At 44.3% G+C, this 19639-nt stretch overlaps 1 protein-coding gene across 1 annotated transcript in view; it reads left to right on the forward strand.

The window, feature by feature from the left end:
• LOC136588133 (zinc finger protein 665-like) overlaps positions 1-19639 on the forward strand; it is a 102097-nt gene that overhangs the window by 60164 nt on the left and 22294 nt on the right. The window contains exons 8-10 of the mRNA XM_066587137.1: positions 7800-7897; positions 8349-8460; positions 17815-18931. Coding sequence (XP_066443234.1) covers positions 7800-7897; positions 8349-8460; positions 17815-18931 — 1327 coding nt within the window. The remainder of the gene's footprint in view (positions 1-7799; positions 7898-8348; positions 8461-17814; positions 18932-19639) is intronic.

The following is a 19639-nucleotide window of genomic DNA, read 5'->3' on the forward strand; positions in this document are numbered from 1 at the left end:
CCTCATACCAAGAATCATGTGGAAAATCAGGCAGGAAGGGCGACCAGCGATATTAATAGCGCCAGATTGGCCAAGAAGAAGCTGATACGCGGCCATCATAGAAATGTTGACCGACACACCATGGCACCTACTGGATCGAAGAGACCTGCTATCCCTAGGACCTTTACTACACCCGGATTCCAGGTCTCTACATTTGACGGCCTGGCCGTTGAAACCGAGGTGTTAGGAAGAAAAGGTGACTCGGAGAAGGTGATTCAGACAATGATACGGGCCAGGAAACCGGCCTCGTCGGCCATTTATTACAGAATCTGAAAGCGTTTCTTCACCTGGTGTGAGGAGCGGCGAGAGCAGCCGATGCAATTTCAGTAGCCAGAATACTGGCATTCTTACAATCGGGTCTCGAAATAGGATTAAGGGTAGGCTCGCTAAGGGGGCAGGTGTCAGCACGGACGGTGCTGTTTCAGAGGCCAATCGCAAACAGAAGGGCTGTGCGTACATTCCTTCAGGGAGTTGGCCATACGACACCCCCGTTGAAACCCCCGGTTCAAGCATGGGATATTAATCTTGTGTTGGAGACTATAACAGACCAACCGTTTGAGCCGCTGAAAGAGATTCCTATGCGACTACTGACCTGGAAGGTAGTATTCCTCGTCGCTATTCGTAAGGCCTTGGAGCCGGCGGCCTTGTCTATACAGACCCCCTATATATGACTTTCCACGAAGATAAAGTGGTACTGAGACCATCACCAGAGTTTCTACCGAAAGTAGTCTCAGAGTTTCACATCAATAATGAAATTGTCTTGCCTTCCTTCTGGCCAACGCCGGTACACACGAGAGAGAAAATGCTGCACCACCTGGACTTGGTGAGGGCATTGAAGATTTATGTAAAAAGAACCAAAGGATTCCGTAAGACTGACACCCTCTTCGTAATTCCGGAGGGGGCTCGGAGGGGCTCGGCAGCCTCAAAGGTCACCCTATCTAAGTGGATAAGGTCCTTGATAACAGAGGCGTATCGCACCTCAGGATTCACGCCACCATTTTGGGTTACGGCCCACTCCACACGGGCGGTAGGGGCCTTCTGGGCGGTCCGGTACGGAGCCTCGGCACTTCAGGTGTGTAAGGCAACCACCTGGACTTCCTTACATACGTTTTCAAAGTTTTATAAGGTCCACATATCTGCATCATCGGACGCCCACTCGGCCGAAAGATCTCGCAGGCGGCGGTCCTTTGACCACACGGTCAAACTTTAAGTGCCCACCCGTTATATATAGATTTTCGGGACTGCTTGTGGACGTCCCATAGTCTAGGCTGTGGCCCCCAATGATACGGACGAGAAACAGATATTTTTGGTATAACTTACCGTAAAATCTCTTTCTCGTCACGTTCATTGGGGGCTACAGCACCCACCCCTTGTTTATTTAGGCGGTTGCTGGAACTTTCTGTTCTTTGGTCATTGTTTGGCAGAGAATTATGCCAAAGTATGTATTTTGTTATGTATGAAACATAATATGCATAATCGTACTCCCACTGGCTTCCTACTGCTTGCAGACAGACTAATTAGCTGAGTGCCTGCAGGGGGGATATAGCCAGGGGGGAGGAGCTAACACCTTTTTGCTTAGTGTCGCCTCCTAGGGCAGTGGCTATATCCCATGGTCTAGGCTGTGGCGCCCAATGAACGTGACGAGAAAGAGATTTTACGGTAAGTTATACCAAAATATCTGTTTTTGTGGTGTTGATTCGGTAGCCCGAGAAGGTCCCAAATTCAGTTATGTCTGCTATTGCTTTTTCCAAATGTGTCTTGGGATCCACCATAAATATGAGGATATTGTCCACAAAGAGAGTGGTCTTAATTTCTTGCGTTGCTACTTTTATTCCTTGGAAAATGGGGGAGTCCTCTAGATGACGTACTAGTGGTCCTAGCACTAGGTCCAACAGTAAAGGAGATAGCGGGCAGTGAATAGTGGGAATGGGTCTGATAAGAATCCTGGTGTATGGATTCTTGCTGTTGGGTTACTATAAATGCTATTAATGTAAGTGCGGAAGGGGCCCTGTAACGCTATTTTATCCTGGACCATTCCCAGCCATCTCCAGTGCACAATATCAGATGCCTTTTCAGCGTCTAGGGATATTAGACCCGGGTTTGGCGCTGGGTGAGTCCTGCGCCTTAGTGTGTCTTATACCGCTAAGACCTTTCTCATATTTGCCCAGGAATACCCGGAGAGGCTATCCAAATTGGGATTCTTTACCCTGGAAAAAAAAAAGACGGCTAAGGGGCGACCAAATAACCATGTATAAATCCATGAGGGGACGATACAAGGATCTCTCCCAGGATCTGTTTATACCCAGGACTGCGACGGTAACAAGAGGGCATCCGCTACGTCTAGAAGAAAGCAGGTTTCATCGCTAACACAGAAAAGGGTTCTTTTCTGTAAGAGCAGTGAGACTGTGGAACTCTCTGCCAGAGGAGGTGATGATGGCAAAAGGAGTTTAAGGGGGGACTTGATGTCTTTCTGGAGAGGAAGGATATTACAGGATATAAATCTTAGGTTGATTGTTAATCCGGGTATACAGGCAGGTAGGAACTATTAGGGGTTGTTCCAGGGAACAGTCTGATTGCCATTAGGGAGTCGGGAAGGAATTTTTCCCCCAAAAGGGCTAATTGGCTCCTGCCTCTTGGGGTTTTTTGCCTTCCTCTGGATCAACAACACAGGAGGATAAACAGGCTGGACTAGATGGACATTGTCTTCATTCGGCCTTTCATACTATGTTACTATGTATATTACTATATCTAAAGAGTTCTGCTTGGAAGTACGTTTTGTATGACCATTCTTTTCTATCTACCCAAAGATCGAAGTCTAATTTTGCTGTCTTCCAGACTTCTCCGTATTGGGTAGATAGGGATGTAAGGAATGTGGTGTATGCTTCCTTGAGTTTTGCACTCGCCTTATTGAATTGCGTGTTTATTGTTTCCTTGAGGTTGGACATGTAGTTTAGGGGTTTGCCTCGAATCGTCGCCTTTGCAGTCTCCCAATAAAGAGGAGTGTATCTTGTTATAGTAATCCTATTCTACCTACCCAGCTCTTAACATCTCCAAGAAGTTTTCATCTCTGACCAGGAAAGCAGGGAAGCGCCACATAAAGTCGGTCCCCTTTTGATAAGTGTCATGTATTCTCGTGGATATTGACGCATGATCAGAGATCACCAAGTCCTTGATCTCTATTTCTGTGACCTTCTGGGAGAGGTTGCTGGATACCTGTATATATCAATGCGTGACCAAGCCTGGTGCACGTGAGAGAAAAATGTGCATTCTCTGCCATCTGGGTGCAGGAAGCGCCATGGATCACATAAATCTGTGTTTTCTACTAGCAGTTGCAGCACTCAGTCTCTATGGCTGGGATCCCCACCAGGGCCGCTACGGTCCTCATCTGGTGACATGACTGTGTTTAAATCTCCTCCCACTATCTTTTGTGCATTCGCGTCGCTGTGCAGTTATTGATGTAGTTGTCTGAAGATCTGTTTGTTCTCTCTGTTTGGGGCATATATATTATATATGCTTTACCCCTATATGTGACCGCTTGCCCTCCTGGTCGCGATTTTCTGATGTCACCTTTCCTGTAAATGATTTGTTTATCATAGTCAGTACTCCCGCCTTCCCATTTACGGCCGGGGATCCCATCACTTCCCTACCCAGAACTTTAACATGCAATTAAATTCCTCTTCTAGGAGATGTTTCTTGTAACAATACTAGATCTGGTCGATATTTCTTCAGATGGCGTAATATCATTACTCTCTTATGTGGGGACCTGAGTCCCTTTATATTCCATGATATTTTACTAGCCAGGAGAGAGAGGGGGAAAAGGAAAAATATAGAACATAGAAGCTGTAGATTTAAGTTAGTCGCCTTGTTATAGGGGACATGTTCTTGGTCTACACCTCAGCTAGAACAAATTGCTAACTGTATCTCTTTGGAATTTTTCTAAACTAATGAAAACCTTCTTAGAAAAAAAAAATAAAAAAATATATGGGTAGTGCCAAATCTATCCAGGAGTCTATAAAAACACTTTTAAACTTGTATCAAATAAGGGAGAAGGAATAATACCTTCACAGTGCCACCTATTGGAAGGCAGCATCCTTTCAAGCCAAAGTCATACTTTTTTATACAAGCCTTGTAACAATGACTGGGAATTAAAAGTCATTGTTACAAGGCTTGTATAAAAAGTCTGACTTTGGCTTGAAGGAATACTGCCTTTCAATGGGTGGCACTGTGGAGGTATTATTCCATCTCCCTTATTAGCATATTACCCAGAGGAGTGTGCATGGCCATTTGAGTCCCCTCACTCACCATCTAGATGGTCTCCCTAAGGAGGAAAGATAGTATTTCTAAACTTGTATCGTCACACTTGTACCTCTATAAGGGTCAGCATTGTGTGTGTTGGAGCTTCTCTTTTTTTCTGACTCATGAGGAGCTCCTTCCTCTGGCTTGCTTTTATATCCTTGATGTGTCGGAGCCTGAGACAGTATGCCCCTTGTCCTTTTTTGTGGTGTTGTTGTTGGCTTTGTTTTGAGTCTCAAGAAATGTATGCTTCATTGGCTGGAGTTCCAAAACTCTGATGAATAGAAGAATCTCTCTGGACAGAACGTCAGGTAGCTTTTCCAACAGGCGTTTTCAGCCAGTTATTAAATCCCCCACTTCCACACCTTATATGCCTTCTCTTACAGATCATAGGGACCTGTATTTCTTCCCCCCCCCCCCTTTTTTTTTGTCTTATCCGTCTTTGTCTTCTTGCTTGAGTCACTGTATTTAAAGGGAGAGCATAGAGGATCCACTTCATTGATGGGGGGGAGGGGGGTCCCAGAGCAAGGGACTACATCAAGTATGGCCAATAAGGGGTAATGATATCTTAAAGGGTGCCATATATCTAAATGGGGCCATGAAACCAAAGAAGTGAACACCATTACTAAAAGGGGGCACATAAGTGCCATGGTTACTTTATGGGGCCACATAGGGACACTATTACTTTGTGGGGCTGCAGAAGATCACACTAGTACTATGGGGTAGTACTAAGGGCTAGCGGCAGGAAGGGACAGTTTGCAGAGATTATTTGTAGCTCAAAGAAGTTTTGATGGCAGTGGGGGATAAAGAAGAAATGGGGAAGTGAACACTGTCAAGAAGAGGAAATGTTGCGTCACCTGTGATCCCGGGAGGTAATCCTCATCACTGTGTAGAGCTGGTATCTGTTATATAGTGACTGCTATAGACTGCGTTTTATAGGTTAAGGTCCAATTCTGTGCTTTGCTAAGTTCTATGTATAAGCGCTTCAGGGTGAGGAGCGGCCTTGGGGGACCTGCGGGGGCAGCACATTCCAAAATGAGGGTTCTTAGTCATAGTGTGGCTAATTAATATAAATACGCCTACATGCTTTTTCTTGCAGCACACTTTGCCCCCTTAGCTGTAACTTTGGCGTATGATGTTGGTGTCATTAGATGACACACACACGCTCACCACTGTCATGAAATCAGCACATGTGAGTTTAATACATTCAGGGACTGTCAGGCGGGGTGAAAGTTTCAATGTTAAGTCTATGGGTGGCGCTGCTGTGCTTCAGGCATGCGCTGGAATGAGTGAAGCGTTGCTAAGCAACACAGCATACACTGCTAAGCTGCAACATACACTGCCCAACCAAGAGTGAGAGACAGAGAGAAAGCGATAGAGAGGCAGAGAGAAAGTGAAAGAGAGACAGAGAGAGAGCATAGAGAGAGAAATAGAGAGATAGCAATAGAGACTCAAAAAGAAACAGAGAAAGAGCGATATAAATACAGAGAGCAAGACAGACAGAGACAGAGAGAGCAATAGAGAGACCCAGAGAAAGTGATAGAGACAGAGAAGAGCAATAGAGACAGAGAGGGACAGAAAGAGAACAAAAGAGACAGACAAGCAGAGAGAGAGTGATACCGAGAGAGAGAGAGAGGGATATGGACAATGAAAGAGACAGATAGAGAGACACCTGTAGGCTTTTTTTTATATTAGAGATCTGCTCCAAATAAAATACAAAGTGACCCTCTAAATAATCACCTAACCGAGCGGATTTAGAAGTTCACAACTAGCACTTTTGACACGTTTTATGTTCATGTAGCGAGCAGCGGGTAATCTAGTACTGACAATATTGACGGGTATGTGTAATACTGCTGCACATTTCCACGGTCAGACCAGATGGCAGGCTCCCTTTAAGCTGGAGTTAAACTAGAAAAATTGCATTTTGGTTCACAGTAAAAATATCTCAGTGAAGCCGAATACAGGGTGTCCACGGAGATACCGGGCCGAGCACAAGAGGCCTCTGCAGCCTTACATGGGGGGCGAGATGATGACGCTCACTTCCTTTACAGCCAGAAATAGTTTACTGTAATTCATTTTGCATTGACTCCCTTGGGTTGCGTTAGTGATGGAGCATCACACCCCTCGTGCAGTGCTGGGGGCGCCCTGTATATAGCTGAAGGGTCACTCCTAGAATTAGCATTGATCACCTAGCCACAGGATAGGTCAGAAATACCTGACTGTTGGGAACCCCACTGATCACAAGAACGGGGGATGCGCTCTGCAGCTCCATCCAACTGCCAGAGATGGTCAAGCACTGTACTCAGCTTCTCATAGGCAGTCCTGTAGAGATGAATGGAGCATCCCCCATTGAGGAGGAGCTCATGTGAGCCGCTTTCATGATGAGTGTGGGTCTCAGCAGTTAGACACCCGCTGCTTAGGCATTTGTCACTTATAAATGGCAAATCTAACCGTATTTCCCTAACATACCTGGTGACTGCCTGCTGCTGTGGTTCATCCCCTATGTGTATGTAAATGGTGACCAGATGCTCAGACCACCCTATCACAGGGTGCACTAACAGTCTGAAATACTCTGCTCTCCTCTCAGATGGCCCAATGCTGATGACACTTCTAGCTCCTCTACAGTAAGAGCAGGAGGGTTGTAGGGTAACAGGATGTCCTGGTTTTAAAGTTCGGAAATTAAGCTAATTTACTATCTTCCAACTGGATGGAGTGCTGGATGTTTTTGTATTAGACTCCGTGTGACTGCCCGCTCCCAGCACGGGACTGTCTAGCACCCTCGCTTTCCGGGGGTCCGGTTCATTATAGTGGAAGTACCATTTGTTTCTTGGTAATTCCTGCCTACAGCAAGATCTGGCTGAGCCAGGTAAATAATCCCAATGATATATCCTGTGATTACTGCTACGCTACAGTGGCGTCAACTGCTGCTCATCCAGACACATGGCGGTAGATTCCCCCTTTAGCAGCCCCCCTTACTTCTGTGTGTAATTGTTAAGTATTGGCATCTAGCAGGCTGTTTGTTAGTATCTACATTAATCTGAATGTCTAAAGGTCCCGTTACTCAAGACGACTGATGGGCGCATAAGCATCCAATAGCCGCCCCATGGACTGCCACCCGACTATTGCTCCTGTACATACATGGTAGCAATAGTCGTTGAGATGAATGGAGGTGGAGTGGGCCAAAATTGTTCGCCAGCCTCCATTCACAGTAAACAGGAGTGACTTCTATTTGCCCGGCCCGACAGCCACTTGGTATAAAGCTTTGTTAAGAACCAAGCGATTCCGACCGGTGAGTATAGTCTCGCTCAAGGTGCTCGATGGCTGCCTGTACACAGGACGACTATCACCCGAATTCACTGTTTCCAGCAAGAGTTTGGGCTTATCACCCCAAGTAAAATACCCATAAGGGGATCACCAACAAGTGCAAAGCACAATGTATGCAGTCCTTGTATGTGTATCTTCTACAGATGGACGCATGAAGAGAAACTCACCAGAGAGACGTCCCGGCCCACTGCAGTCTCCGGACTACCCAGAGAACAACCACAGTGTCAGACATGGTCATCAGGTAGATGGAATCCCAGATCTTATCGAATGCTATGGGGGGACTTTATTAGGACCGACCGTTCATTAATCTGTAAGAGTGAGCCTAATATGTAAAGAGACAGCAATGGACTCCAAGTCCCATCTTGTGTAGAGGTATGGTATAATTTACACCACTTTCTGGCATAAAGCCTACATAGATGTGTCGGGACCCTCTGGTAAGCTCCTTTTTCTAGAAAGTGATATGTACAGTTGTACCTGCCTAAAAGTTGTACATTTTTTGTACAAATGCTTTTTGTGCGAAGGTTTGTGACTTGTTCGAACTCCAGAATCTAGCTTAAAGCGTTTTGTGAATTCCACCTTATGTGTAATACCCATCCTTGTGGTGGTTGGTGACCAAGGTTTTATGTTTATTGATGTATTACTCAAACTATTGTCTTAATTATATGTAATTTACCCCATATGTGGTGAAAAAGGTTAAAGAATATCCTGCTATGAAAGATGAAGCTGAAGCGGAAGAAGAGGAAACATATGCAAGTATTTCCCAGCTTTGTAAGGAGAAGGAAACCTCCACAGATGTCAGCACAGGTGAGAAATAGCCTTGAAAAGCCCTTATTGGTCATCAATTTATTTAAATCCTTCTGTCCTCCCAGCTCCGGAGCCATGTGCCCCACAGCACTGTGCTTACAGGATGCAGCGGCTGCGAGGACCTGCCATGGGGGGGGGGGGGGGGGGTCTTGTAATTGGCACATAGGTAAGTGCAGTCTGTGGGGGGCTTACATGGCATTGTGTATTACACTCCAAGTCATAGGTAGTAAGAGGGAGCCTTATTACAGAGGGCTGTATGACTGTGCGGGGACATCAGCCCCAGCGTGTTGTCATGCATCATCAGGGACTCAGGAGGAGTCATGCGTAGTGATTGTTCTTGCACAAAGGTTCCCATAGCCTTTAAATGCTCCAAAAAAGGTCCCATATTCTCCTGGTGAGACTCCGGGGTGATCTTTTATTCCATATTCTGTCAGTATGATCTTAGAGATGAAGACCCTCCTCAGTGTAACGCCTCGGACCCTCTCTGACTCTTGTCCTACACCTCGCAGCAAACACTGAGCCACATCCAGGGGAGAGAGTAGATCACTGGGACAGTCAAAGCCTCCAGCTGTCAGTCACTACCTGACTTGTCCGAGTATATACCGGTATACGTTGTTAATAGATAATACTGCCAGCTGTAGTGCAAGTACATACATTATCGTATCCGCCATAGGCCATAGAATAGCTGCAGCTATAGTAGATATTAGTCATAATGTGTATACAAAATGTCAGCCAGTATTATGGTCTCTTTGAGGTCAGTTGATATAATTGACTCCTATCCTGCATATTGTGCAGTCACACACTTCTCATACATGCACTTACTGCCCGTATATACAGATAAGCCATAACTACTCACCAAGTATAGGTCTTCACAGCCTGGAAACTACCAGACGTGGGCAGCAAGCAGCGCTGCTCTATGTTCTCACAGCGTCTTATTAGTTGCCATTAATATGCCCATTGCCAAGTCAGCTGCCTCCCTCCATACATGCATGCATCCCAGAGGCCTTGCCACCCACGACCCTTAACTCACTTCACCCCTTGTTCTTCCTTGAACAGTTTTTCGTAGGTACTAACTGCTTTATTCTGAGACCCCGCTGGTTTGGAGATGCCATTTAGTCGTTACAGTTTGGTCCTCGTCGGTCGCTTGGATCCTCACACTTGCCAGTTTTTCCTGCTTCCAACACATTAATAACGGACTGTTCAACAGCTGCCTGTTATACCCACCATTCACAGGCGCCATCGTCATGACATGATGGTATTCACTGCCCCTGTCAGTGTTTGTGATGCCTTGGCCATCAGACTATATGCTCCAGACCAAACCACACTATATACGCTGTATTCTAGGACCAGCTCTTACCTTGTGTTCTATTTTCATGCACATTTGGTCCGTATTGGCACAGAAAAAAAAACACACCCGTGTGAATAGGGTTTAGGAAGCAGCAGTGCAGAATGAGTCCGTCCGTGCTTTTCTTCAAAGGCACATTGGTGGGGTCTTCTACCACCTACCTCAAAGTGAAAAGGATGTGAAAAGAACTGGTATGGAGGCGCAACACTCTAAGCTACTAGAAGATATTGATCAAAGTCCAATGTGTGATGGTGAAAGCACTTCTTTTTTATTATTTTTTCAGAAATTAAAAACCAGCAATGGAATACGCGTTTCGGGGAAGAACCCCTTCGTCAGTTCGGCTGGATAGGACAACAGGATGCCTAGGGGTGACACGATTCCAAAGATGTATAGAATGTGTCGGAGGTCCTGTGTGCAGGAGGACAGGGGAGAAAAAAAAATGCTTTCTCCCCTGTCCTCCTGCACACAGGACCTCCGACACATTCTATACATCTTTGGAATCGTGTCACCCCTAGGCATCCTGTTGTCCTATCCAGCCGAACTGACGAAGGGGTTCTTCCCCGAAACGCGTATTCCATTGCTGGTTTTTAATTTCTGAAAAAATAATAAAAAAGAAGTGCTTTCACCATCACACATTGGACTTTGATCTACATCTTCTAGTAGCTTAGAGGGTTGCGCCTCCATACCAGTTCTTTTCACATCCTTTTCGCTACACTTACGCCCACACTGGTGGAGCGTCATCTGGTTGGCAGCACCTCCACCATTCAAAATACTCAATCATTGAAAACTCTTTGTACTCCATAAATATTCCACTACCCTCACTGGGTCTTGCTCCACCCTCCTTTTTCATTTCTTTTACTCACCTACCTCAAAGTGATTGTGTTAGAATCACTATTTTTTCCCTATAAGGGAAAGGGAATAACTTGCAGATTGAGGAAAGTCTCACTGCTGCAACCCTCTACTGATCTGTAGAATAGGTCTACTGTGTCCCCTTCTACTCCTCGCTGTAAGCTTACTTCATTCCCTGCAGTGAGGAGAGGCCTGAATGCAGTGATGGTCCCACGAGTGTGCAACTACTCCATTCATCTTAAGTGGGGCCGCCAGAGAATGCCAAGCGGCAAACGCTTAGGTATTTCTATCATGAATAGAGCTGTAGCCACGCATGCTCGGCCAACAATCCCTCCATTCTAATGTCACTGCGGGCGGTGAAGTGACACTGCCGATGGGTTCCCATGGCAGCAGAAAGCCTGCCATGTCCCTCAGACCCCACATCCACCGGAGTCTAATAGGCTGACATCCTAGTAAGTCAAAGAGATTCCAGTAAACCATTGTGGATAGATATAGAAGTCATCCTTTATTCTGTCACCTAAAACCATAAAAGTATGCAGGCATGTGGTGGTTGGGCTGTCTTACTAATAATGTTTTGTATAACAGAATAAAGGATTACTTCTGTATCCATCCATGATGGAGTGCTGGAATCACTTTGATCTGCGGCTAGACTCAAGCTGCCAGCCAACAGCTCTCCGTGACACAGTATTTGGCCGAGGTCAGCACTCTACTTAAGTGTTTTTACCAAGGCTGACGTCATAGGCACAACGCACTGCATTACAGCAATAATCCACTTTACTATGCTAGAGATCCAACCATTGCATCATGATGTTCCCTTGAGGAACCAAAAACAAATGCAAACAAATTTCAATAAAATTTAGTTAAAAATAAAGAAAAGAGATTTTTCTGATGTAAAAAGCACTTTTTCAATAAAAAAGAAATACACTTAATATGTATCGTTGCACTCCTAACGACCAGAACAATGGAAATATTTCTTCCACACCGTGAGCTATATATAAAATAATGGTAAAAAGTCAGAACTGCTATTTTTTTGTCCGTCCATCTTGCAAGAGAAGTAATAAAAAGCTATCAAAAAGTTGCAAAACTAAGAAAATAGTTTGTCATTAAGGTTCAAATTAGGCCAGTCACTAAGGAGATGTGGAGCTTTACAAAAATACACTCTGTCCAAAAAATCTAACACCTAGAAGAAGTTGCCCTCTTGCTCCAAAACTCGGCTTGCAGTTACATCTCAGGCAGATATACAAATGATTAGAGATGTGGTGTGATTAGACGAACTTTCATAGTTGGGATTTTGACCGCTAGGACCCCCCACTTATTGTTATAACGGGGTTCCGAAGAGTCCCTGCATGAATGGAGGACATGCATGTACGCAACTGCTCTATTCTTTGCAATGACCATGCTAAGCTTACTTCATTCCCCGCAGTGAGGAGAAGCCTGAATGCAGTGATGGTCCCGCGAGTGTGCAACCACTATTAATCCTTCTCAAATCAGGCTGCACTGAGAAGGATTAACCCTTTCCAATCCACTGTCTGACCTCTGAAGACATTATGATTTAAGGCTGTACAGCTCCGATGTTTGAAGACATCCGTTGGGGTTCTCTTACTGTATATTGCCAGCCACTCTGCTGTCGGAGCCTATCCAACGTGTCACCCCATGCAGTACTGGCTTTAGCCAGCAGATAGCGCCATTGTATAACGGCAGAAAAAGAGTAAGCCCCCTAGGAATACCAGGATACAAATTGGATTGGAAAGGGTTAATAGTTCTGTGAGACCTGATTTACTATCATTGTGATCTATTAATTTACAGGGTTGTACCAACATCTAAAGCCATAATCTATCTACAGGTAGGGGATAACTTTATGATAGGAGTCTGGCCACTGGGACTCTCACCTGATTCCGAGAACAGGGGTCTCGATGGTCCCCACACGAATGGAGTGGAGGTTGCATGTGTGCCACTACTTCATTTCCATGACAGCGCCAAAAATTGCCAAGTACAAGCGCTCAGCGATCTCTAGCATGGTCATTGCAAAGACTAGAGCAAAAGTGCAGCATTTTTAGGGTGACGGGTTTACTTTAATGTGACGTTCTGGTGACAGATTTTTTTTAAAATAATTTGATGCACATCTTTTTTTTCTTCCAAGATGAGTCCTTATTAGTTGAATGTGTAACAGTAGAAAAGTACAGCTGTATCCATCAAGTGTCTCCATCTACGGCACTGTGCAAAAGTTTTAGGCAGGTGTGGAAAAATTGCTGTAAGGTAAGAATGCTGTAAAAAAATAGAAGTGTTAATAGTTTATTGCTGGGATTTGGATTTTTCTTTTGGTCATTTATCCTTTACCTTCAAAGCAGCATCCGTTCTTCTGGGGGCACAGTTTTTAAAGGCACTCGGCAGGGAAGTTGTTCTAAACATCTTGGAGAACTGTTTGCAGATCTTCTGTGGATGTCAGCTCACTCAAATCTTTCTGCCCCTTCATGTAATCCCAGATGGATGATGTGAGATCCGGGCTCTGTGGGGCAAAATCATCACTTCCAGGACTCCTTGTTCTTCTTTACACTGAAGATAGTTCCTTATGACATTGGCTCTGAATTTATTCTGCAGAAGTACGACTCCTCCAAAAATCCAGCCAATCAGAGGCCTCTCTGTTAGTATTGCATGATGGATAAATATCTGCCTATATTTCTCACCATTATTTCTGACCACATCCCAAACTCCAGTTGCTGGAATGCAGCCACAAACATGCAAGGAACCTCCACCATGCTTCACTGCTGCCTGCAGACATTCATTATCAAACCCCCTTCAGTGAACAAACTGCCTTCTGTTACAGCCAAATATTTCTCATTGTGACTCCTCAGTCCAGACCACCTGCTGACATTTTTCTGCACCCCTAGTTTCTATGTTTTCATGTATAGTTGAGTCGCCCAACCTTTTTTTTCTACTCCGAAAATCTGACACCTCGACCATATGTATTCCATGAAGACCATTTCTGGCCAGATTTCTCCAAACAATAGATGAGTCTACCTGGGTCTCACTGGTTTCTGCCAGTTCTCAATTTCTTTTTTTTTTTTTTTTTTTTTAAGAAAATTCTATTTCTATTAAACAACATTTTCCCTGCCAGATATCGACATTGGGAGGCGATTCCAGACCTTCTCCTTAAACGTCCATACCATTGGAAACAGATTGGCAGAAATATAATCTTAAAGGGGTTGTCTCGAGGAAGCAGTGAATTTTTTTTTTTTGCCCAGTCCCCCTAATTAAGCATACATCACTAAGCCCCCCTGTAAATGACTTTTCTAGCTGGTTTGTACTTACAGTTCCAGCGTTTCAGCAACTTATAAAAAGTTTCCCAAGATGGCCGCCGGCTTTTTTCCCGTCGCTTGTTGTAGCCCGACATGCGCGCTCCCGAGACGCTACCAGCTGTGTTTCCCTGACAACCAGACGCCCCGCAGCCGCTGACCGAACCCACCGCAGCCGCCGACCACGGCACACAGTCACCCACCGCCAGGCAGCAGGTAACCGGCGCTAGACCCCTGACAACAGACGAAGGCCCCCCCCGGCAGAGCGGCAGCCCCCCCCCGGCAGAGCGGCAGCCCCCCCCCCCGGCAGAGCGGCAGCCCCCCCCCCCCGGCAGAGCGGCAGCCCCCCCCCCGGCAGAGCGGCAGCCCCCCCCCGGCAGAGCGGCACACCCCCCGGCAGAGCGGCAGCCCCCCCCGACCCATCACTTACCTGGGCGGCAGGACGGCGGGACAGCTGGGCGGCTTCTCGGGACAGCTGGGCGGCTCAAGTTTCTGCACCTTCCTCTAAGAGAGGATGGTACAGAATGGCCGCTCCAGCGCGCTCCGGGGAAGTGACAGCTCGTCTGTGCATGCGCAGAAGAGCTGTAGCGGCTAGCAGGCTGAAGCGGCTCGTGCTGAGAGCAGAAGACCGGACTGCGCAAGCGCGTCTAAAAAAGCAAGCCGCCAGCGAATTTAGACGGAACCATGGAGACGAGGACGCTAGCAACGGAGCAGGTAAGTGAATAACTTCTGTATGGCTCATATTTAATGCACGATGTATATTACAAAGTGCATTAATATGGCCATACGGAAGTGTATAACCCCACTTGATTTCGCGAGACAACCCCTTTAAGGCTTATGAGATACCACAGCTCCCAAATACCTTCACTATTTGTAATAGTGTATATTATATTTAAGGACTCTATAGTGACAGGATTTGTTAAACTGGATTGGTACATAGCCCATGTGGTGCCGATATTCAAAAGAGGCTCAAAAAGTGAACCTGAAAATTAGAGGTCGGTGAGTCTTACTTCTATTGTGGGTAAAATGTTTGAAGGGTTTCTAAAAGGGGCTATCCTGGAGTAACTCAAGGAAAATGGCTGTATAATTCCTTATCAGCATGGGTTTATGAAAGATCGCTCCTGTCACACCAGTTTAATCAGCTTCTACAAGGAGGTACGTTCTAGACTGGACTGGGAAGAGTTACTGGATCTTTCCAAAGTGTTTAACACTGTGCCAAATAAAAGGTTGGTATATAAAATGAGAATACTTGGTCTGGGTGAGAATGTGTGTAAGTGGGGAAAGAGGTCTAGGTGGCACATGGCGAGAACATTGTTCTTTCATTTTACAAGTCAATGGTCAAGCCACACATGGAATATTGTGTACAGTTTTAGGCATCGGTACCCAAGAAGGACATATAAGAGCTTGAGTGGGTTCAAAGGTGGGTAACTTAAGTAATAAATTAAGTTGATGGGACTACAATACCCAGAGAGGCTATCAAAATTGGTATTATTTAGTTTAGAAAAAAGAAGGCCAAGGAGCAACCTAATAATTAGGTATAGATATATCAGGAGACAATACAGAGATCTCTTCCATCATCTATTTGTACCCAGGACTGTAACAACGGGGCACTCTAATATGTATAGATATATCGGGGGTCAGTACAGAGATCTCTCACATCATCTATTTGTACCCAGGACTGTAACAAGGGGGCGCTCTAATAACTATGTATAGATATATCAGGGGACAATACAGAGATCTCTCCCATCATCTATTTGTACCCAGGACTGTAGCAAGGGGGCACTGTAATATGTATAGATATATCGGGGGTCAGTACAGAGATCTCTCACATCATCTATTATACTTAGGACTGTAACAAGGGGGCATCCTTTACATTACAGAAAGAAGGTTCCTACACTAACGTAGAAGGAGGTTCTTTACTGTAAGAACAGTGAGACTGTGGAACTCTCTGCCTGAAGCCATGGTGATGGCGAAATTGATAAGAGTTCAAGAGAGGCCTGGATGTCTTTCTTGATCAATAAATTATTATGTTATCTTTAATACCTTCAGAAGGGTTGTTGATCCTGGGAGTATTCCAATTGGTAGATTGGAGTCAGGAACAATTTTTTTTCTCTTAAATAGGGAAATTTGGCTTCTATCTCATTGGTTATTGGTTTGTTGTTTTTTTTTGCCTTCCTCTGGATTAACATGGGGGGGGGGGGTGTAATAGGCTGAACTGGATGGACATGAGTTTGTTTTTTTTTACCTTACATAGTACATTACTATGTATGTTCCAATGAGTAGTCCACCAGCAAGAATCTTAAGTAAGAATTACAATTTTCCGAAGTTAATAGTGGGACCCCTAGATTTACTCACATGCCCCTATACAACAACAGATCATCTGCATTTAGTGAGATGTTCCTCAATTTCTCCATACTGCAATCCGACCATAGCGGGTGATTGTTTCATTAAACCAGCCAGGTGCTTGATTACCAAGGCAAGAAGAAGAGGGAACGTGAAATACGACCTCATTCTTGCCACCAGTATTGAATAAAGCACTTCAACCCATGCCAAAAATCGATAATCCACCTGAAGCTTCAGCTATAACCTCCTTCACTTTACAGCAGTTGGTTTGTGCGGCATGAAGCTGGACAATTACATTCGCTAAAGTTTTAACATCAGTGGTCAACAGAGATATTGGACGATAGGAATCAGGAAGAGACAAATCCTTCCTTGGTTTACAAATCAGGACAATCATCACGTCTCTCATTGGTGGAAGTAGTATGCCTTCATGCAATGATTCATTAAACACTGTCAGTAAGTATGGCAGAAGCATATACTTCTAGCTATCATTCGGAAGGCCATCAAGCCCAGTCTTTTCATTGTGTTTCTACTGCATCCCTTAATTCCTTCATTGTCAAAAGAGCGACTTTGTGTGAATATACCTACAAAAATTGATGCTGTTTTGAAGGCAAAGAGTGGTCACACTAAATATTGATTTGATTTAGATTTCCCTTTTATTCAGTCACTTTGCATTTTCTTAATTCACAAAAATTAACTATTAAAGGGGTTGTCCCGCGCCGAAACGTTTTTTGTTTTTTTTTCAACAGCCCCCCCGTTCGGCGCGAGACAACCCCGATGCAGGGGTTAAACAAGAACACCGGACAGCGCTTACCTGAATCCCCGCGCTCCGGTGACTTCTTACTTACCTGCTGAAGATGGCCGCCGGGATCTTCTCCCTTGGTGGACCGCAGGGCTTCTGTGCGGTCCATTGTCGATTCCAGCCTCCTGATTGGCTGGAATCGGCACGTGACGGGGCGGAGCTACACGGAGCCCCATTGAGAAAAGAAGAAGACCCGGACTGCGCAAGCGCGTCTAATTTGGCGATTAGACGCTGAAAATTAGACGGCTCCATGGAAACGAGGACGCTAGCAACGGAGCAGGTAAGTGAAAAATTTCTGATAACTTCTGTATGGCTCATAATTAATGCACAATGTACATTACAAAGTGCATTAATATGGCCATACAGAAGTGTATAGACCCACTTTGTTTCGCGGGACAACCCCTTTAACACTTCTATTTTCGAAAGCCTTCTTATTTTCAGCATTTTTTCCACACCTGCCTAAAACCTTTGCACAGTATTTTATCTCTATAACGGTCCCTGAAGATAAGAGGCGTGGTAATGCACCTATCTTTTGGATAGTTGATAAGTTATTATGGTGGGACAATCCCTTTAGTGGATTCAGCAATGTATTTTGATACATCTGCTGGTCATTACATGGGAAGCTTAATGTTGCAATTGATTTGCTAAGATTAAATAAAATTGCTTTAGGTTTCCAACAAAAGACCGCAACAAATAAATTGTGCGCCATTTGCTTTTATCTCCAGATTCTGTAATAAAACATACCAGTATCACAGAAGACTATTATGGAGAACATTCTGCGATGGTTTTTACTACAAATATACCCTCAGTCCTTCACAGAGATCTATATATGGATCCCGATAATCACAAGCAGCGTTCATCTGATCAATCACAGAATATTAAGCAAAGTGCAGGAGATAGAGGGAGTAAAATATTTCCATGTTCCGAATGTGGGAAACTTTTTAAAAGGAAAATTAATCTTTTGAAGCATGAAATTATTCACAGAGATGAGAATCCATTTTCGTGTCCAGAATGTGGGAAATGTTTTCGCCAGAAGTCACAACTTTTTAAGCATCAAAGAAGGCACAAAGGAGAAAAGCCATTTGCATGTCCAGAATGTGAGAAATGTTTTTGCCAGAAATCGGATCTTCTCGTACATCAAAGATCTCACACAGGGGAAAAACCATTTTCATGTTCGGAGTGTGGGAGGCGTTTCATTCAAAAATCAAGTCTTGTCAAACATCTGAGAATTCACACAGGGGAGAAGCCTTTTTCTTGCTCAGAATGTGGTAAATGTTTTACCCAGAAGTCACATCTTTATAAACATCAAAGAACTCACACGGGGGTGAAGCCATTTTCTTGTTCAGAGTGTGGGAAATGTTTTACCATGAAAGCAACTCTTGTTGAACATCTAAGAACTCACTCAGGAAAGAAGCCATTTTCATGTTCTGAGTGTGGGAAATGTTTTACTAGGAAAAAACATCTTATTGTACATCAGATAACTCACACAAGGGAGGCACCATTTTCATGTCCAGAATGTGGAAAATGTTTTAGCCAGAAGGCCTATCTTGTTAAACATCAGAAGACGCACATTGTAGAGAAATCCTTTTCATGTATCGAGTGTGGAAAATGTTTCACAAGGAAATGGCATCTTACTGAGCATGGGCGAATTCACACTGGAGAGAGACCATTTTCATGTCCAGAATGTGAGAAGAGTTTTAGGCATAAGTCTGATCTTGTTAACCACCAGAGAACCCATTCTGGACAAAAACCATTTTCATGTTCAGAATGTGGAAAATGTTTCACCAGAAAATCATATCTTATTGTACATCAGAGAACTCACACTGGGAAAGACCTTTTCATGTCCCGATTAAGGGAAATGTTTTAACTTAGCGAGCACTTTTAATGTTTAAAATGTAGCAGATGTTTTACCTCACTTGTAGTTCTCCATCAGAATTACTATTTTTGTACCATATCAGTATCCCCAAAGTTGCTTTTATCCAACAGTAGGATGTCTACCACTTTCTTAAAACTTTTACTGCCTGGATCTCTGTGTTACTGGTTGTATAACAAAATAGAATTTTCAGCTGTTCTGCCTATGGTTATTGACACTTTCGTATTGCCTATTGAAATATCTGACAGTGGTCCTCTCATCACCTCACTCAATGTCCTTACTGAACAGCATCAAAGCAGATGTTTCACACACAGATAATATTCCCTCCTAAGAGTAACCTCAATGAGAAAAAGTAGAAACAATTCCTCCTACCTCTATATAACCTAGCAGTTAGAAAATAATCAAATGAATTCACCCTTTGGGGACTTCACAATTCTATTTTTTGGCAGAATTATGAAATTTGATTTCATTACACTTTAAAATGGCCACAGCCATGCCACATTGCTAAAAGTTAATAGGCGAATCTATGGAATAATAGTTTTTTTCTCAAGTGTATTCACAAAAGAAAAAAATGTCACACTAGATGCAGGGGGATAAAATGAACCCCCCTCTAAATATTCCCTGCCTAATGGAGGAGGAAGTGCAAAGTCGGTTAAAAAAGATTAAAATCGACAAAT

The sequence above is a fragment of the Eleutherodactylus coqui genome, chromosome 13 (genome assembly GCF_035609145.1).
Source record: "Eleutherodactylus coqui strain aEleCoq1 chromosome 13, aEleCoq1.hap1, whole genome shotgun sequence".
Lineage (NCBI taxonomy): Eukaryota > Metazoa > Chordata > Amphibia > Anura > Eleutherodactylidae > Eleutherodactylus > Eleutherodactylus coqui.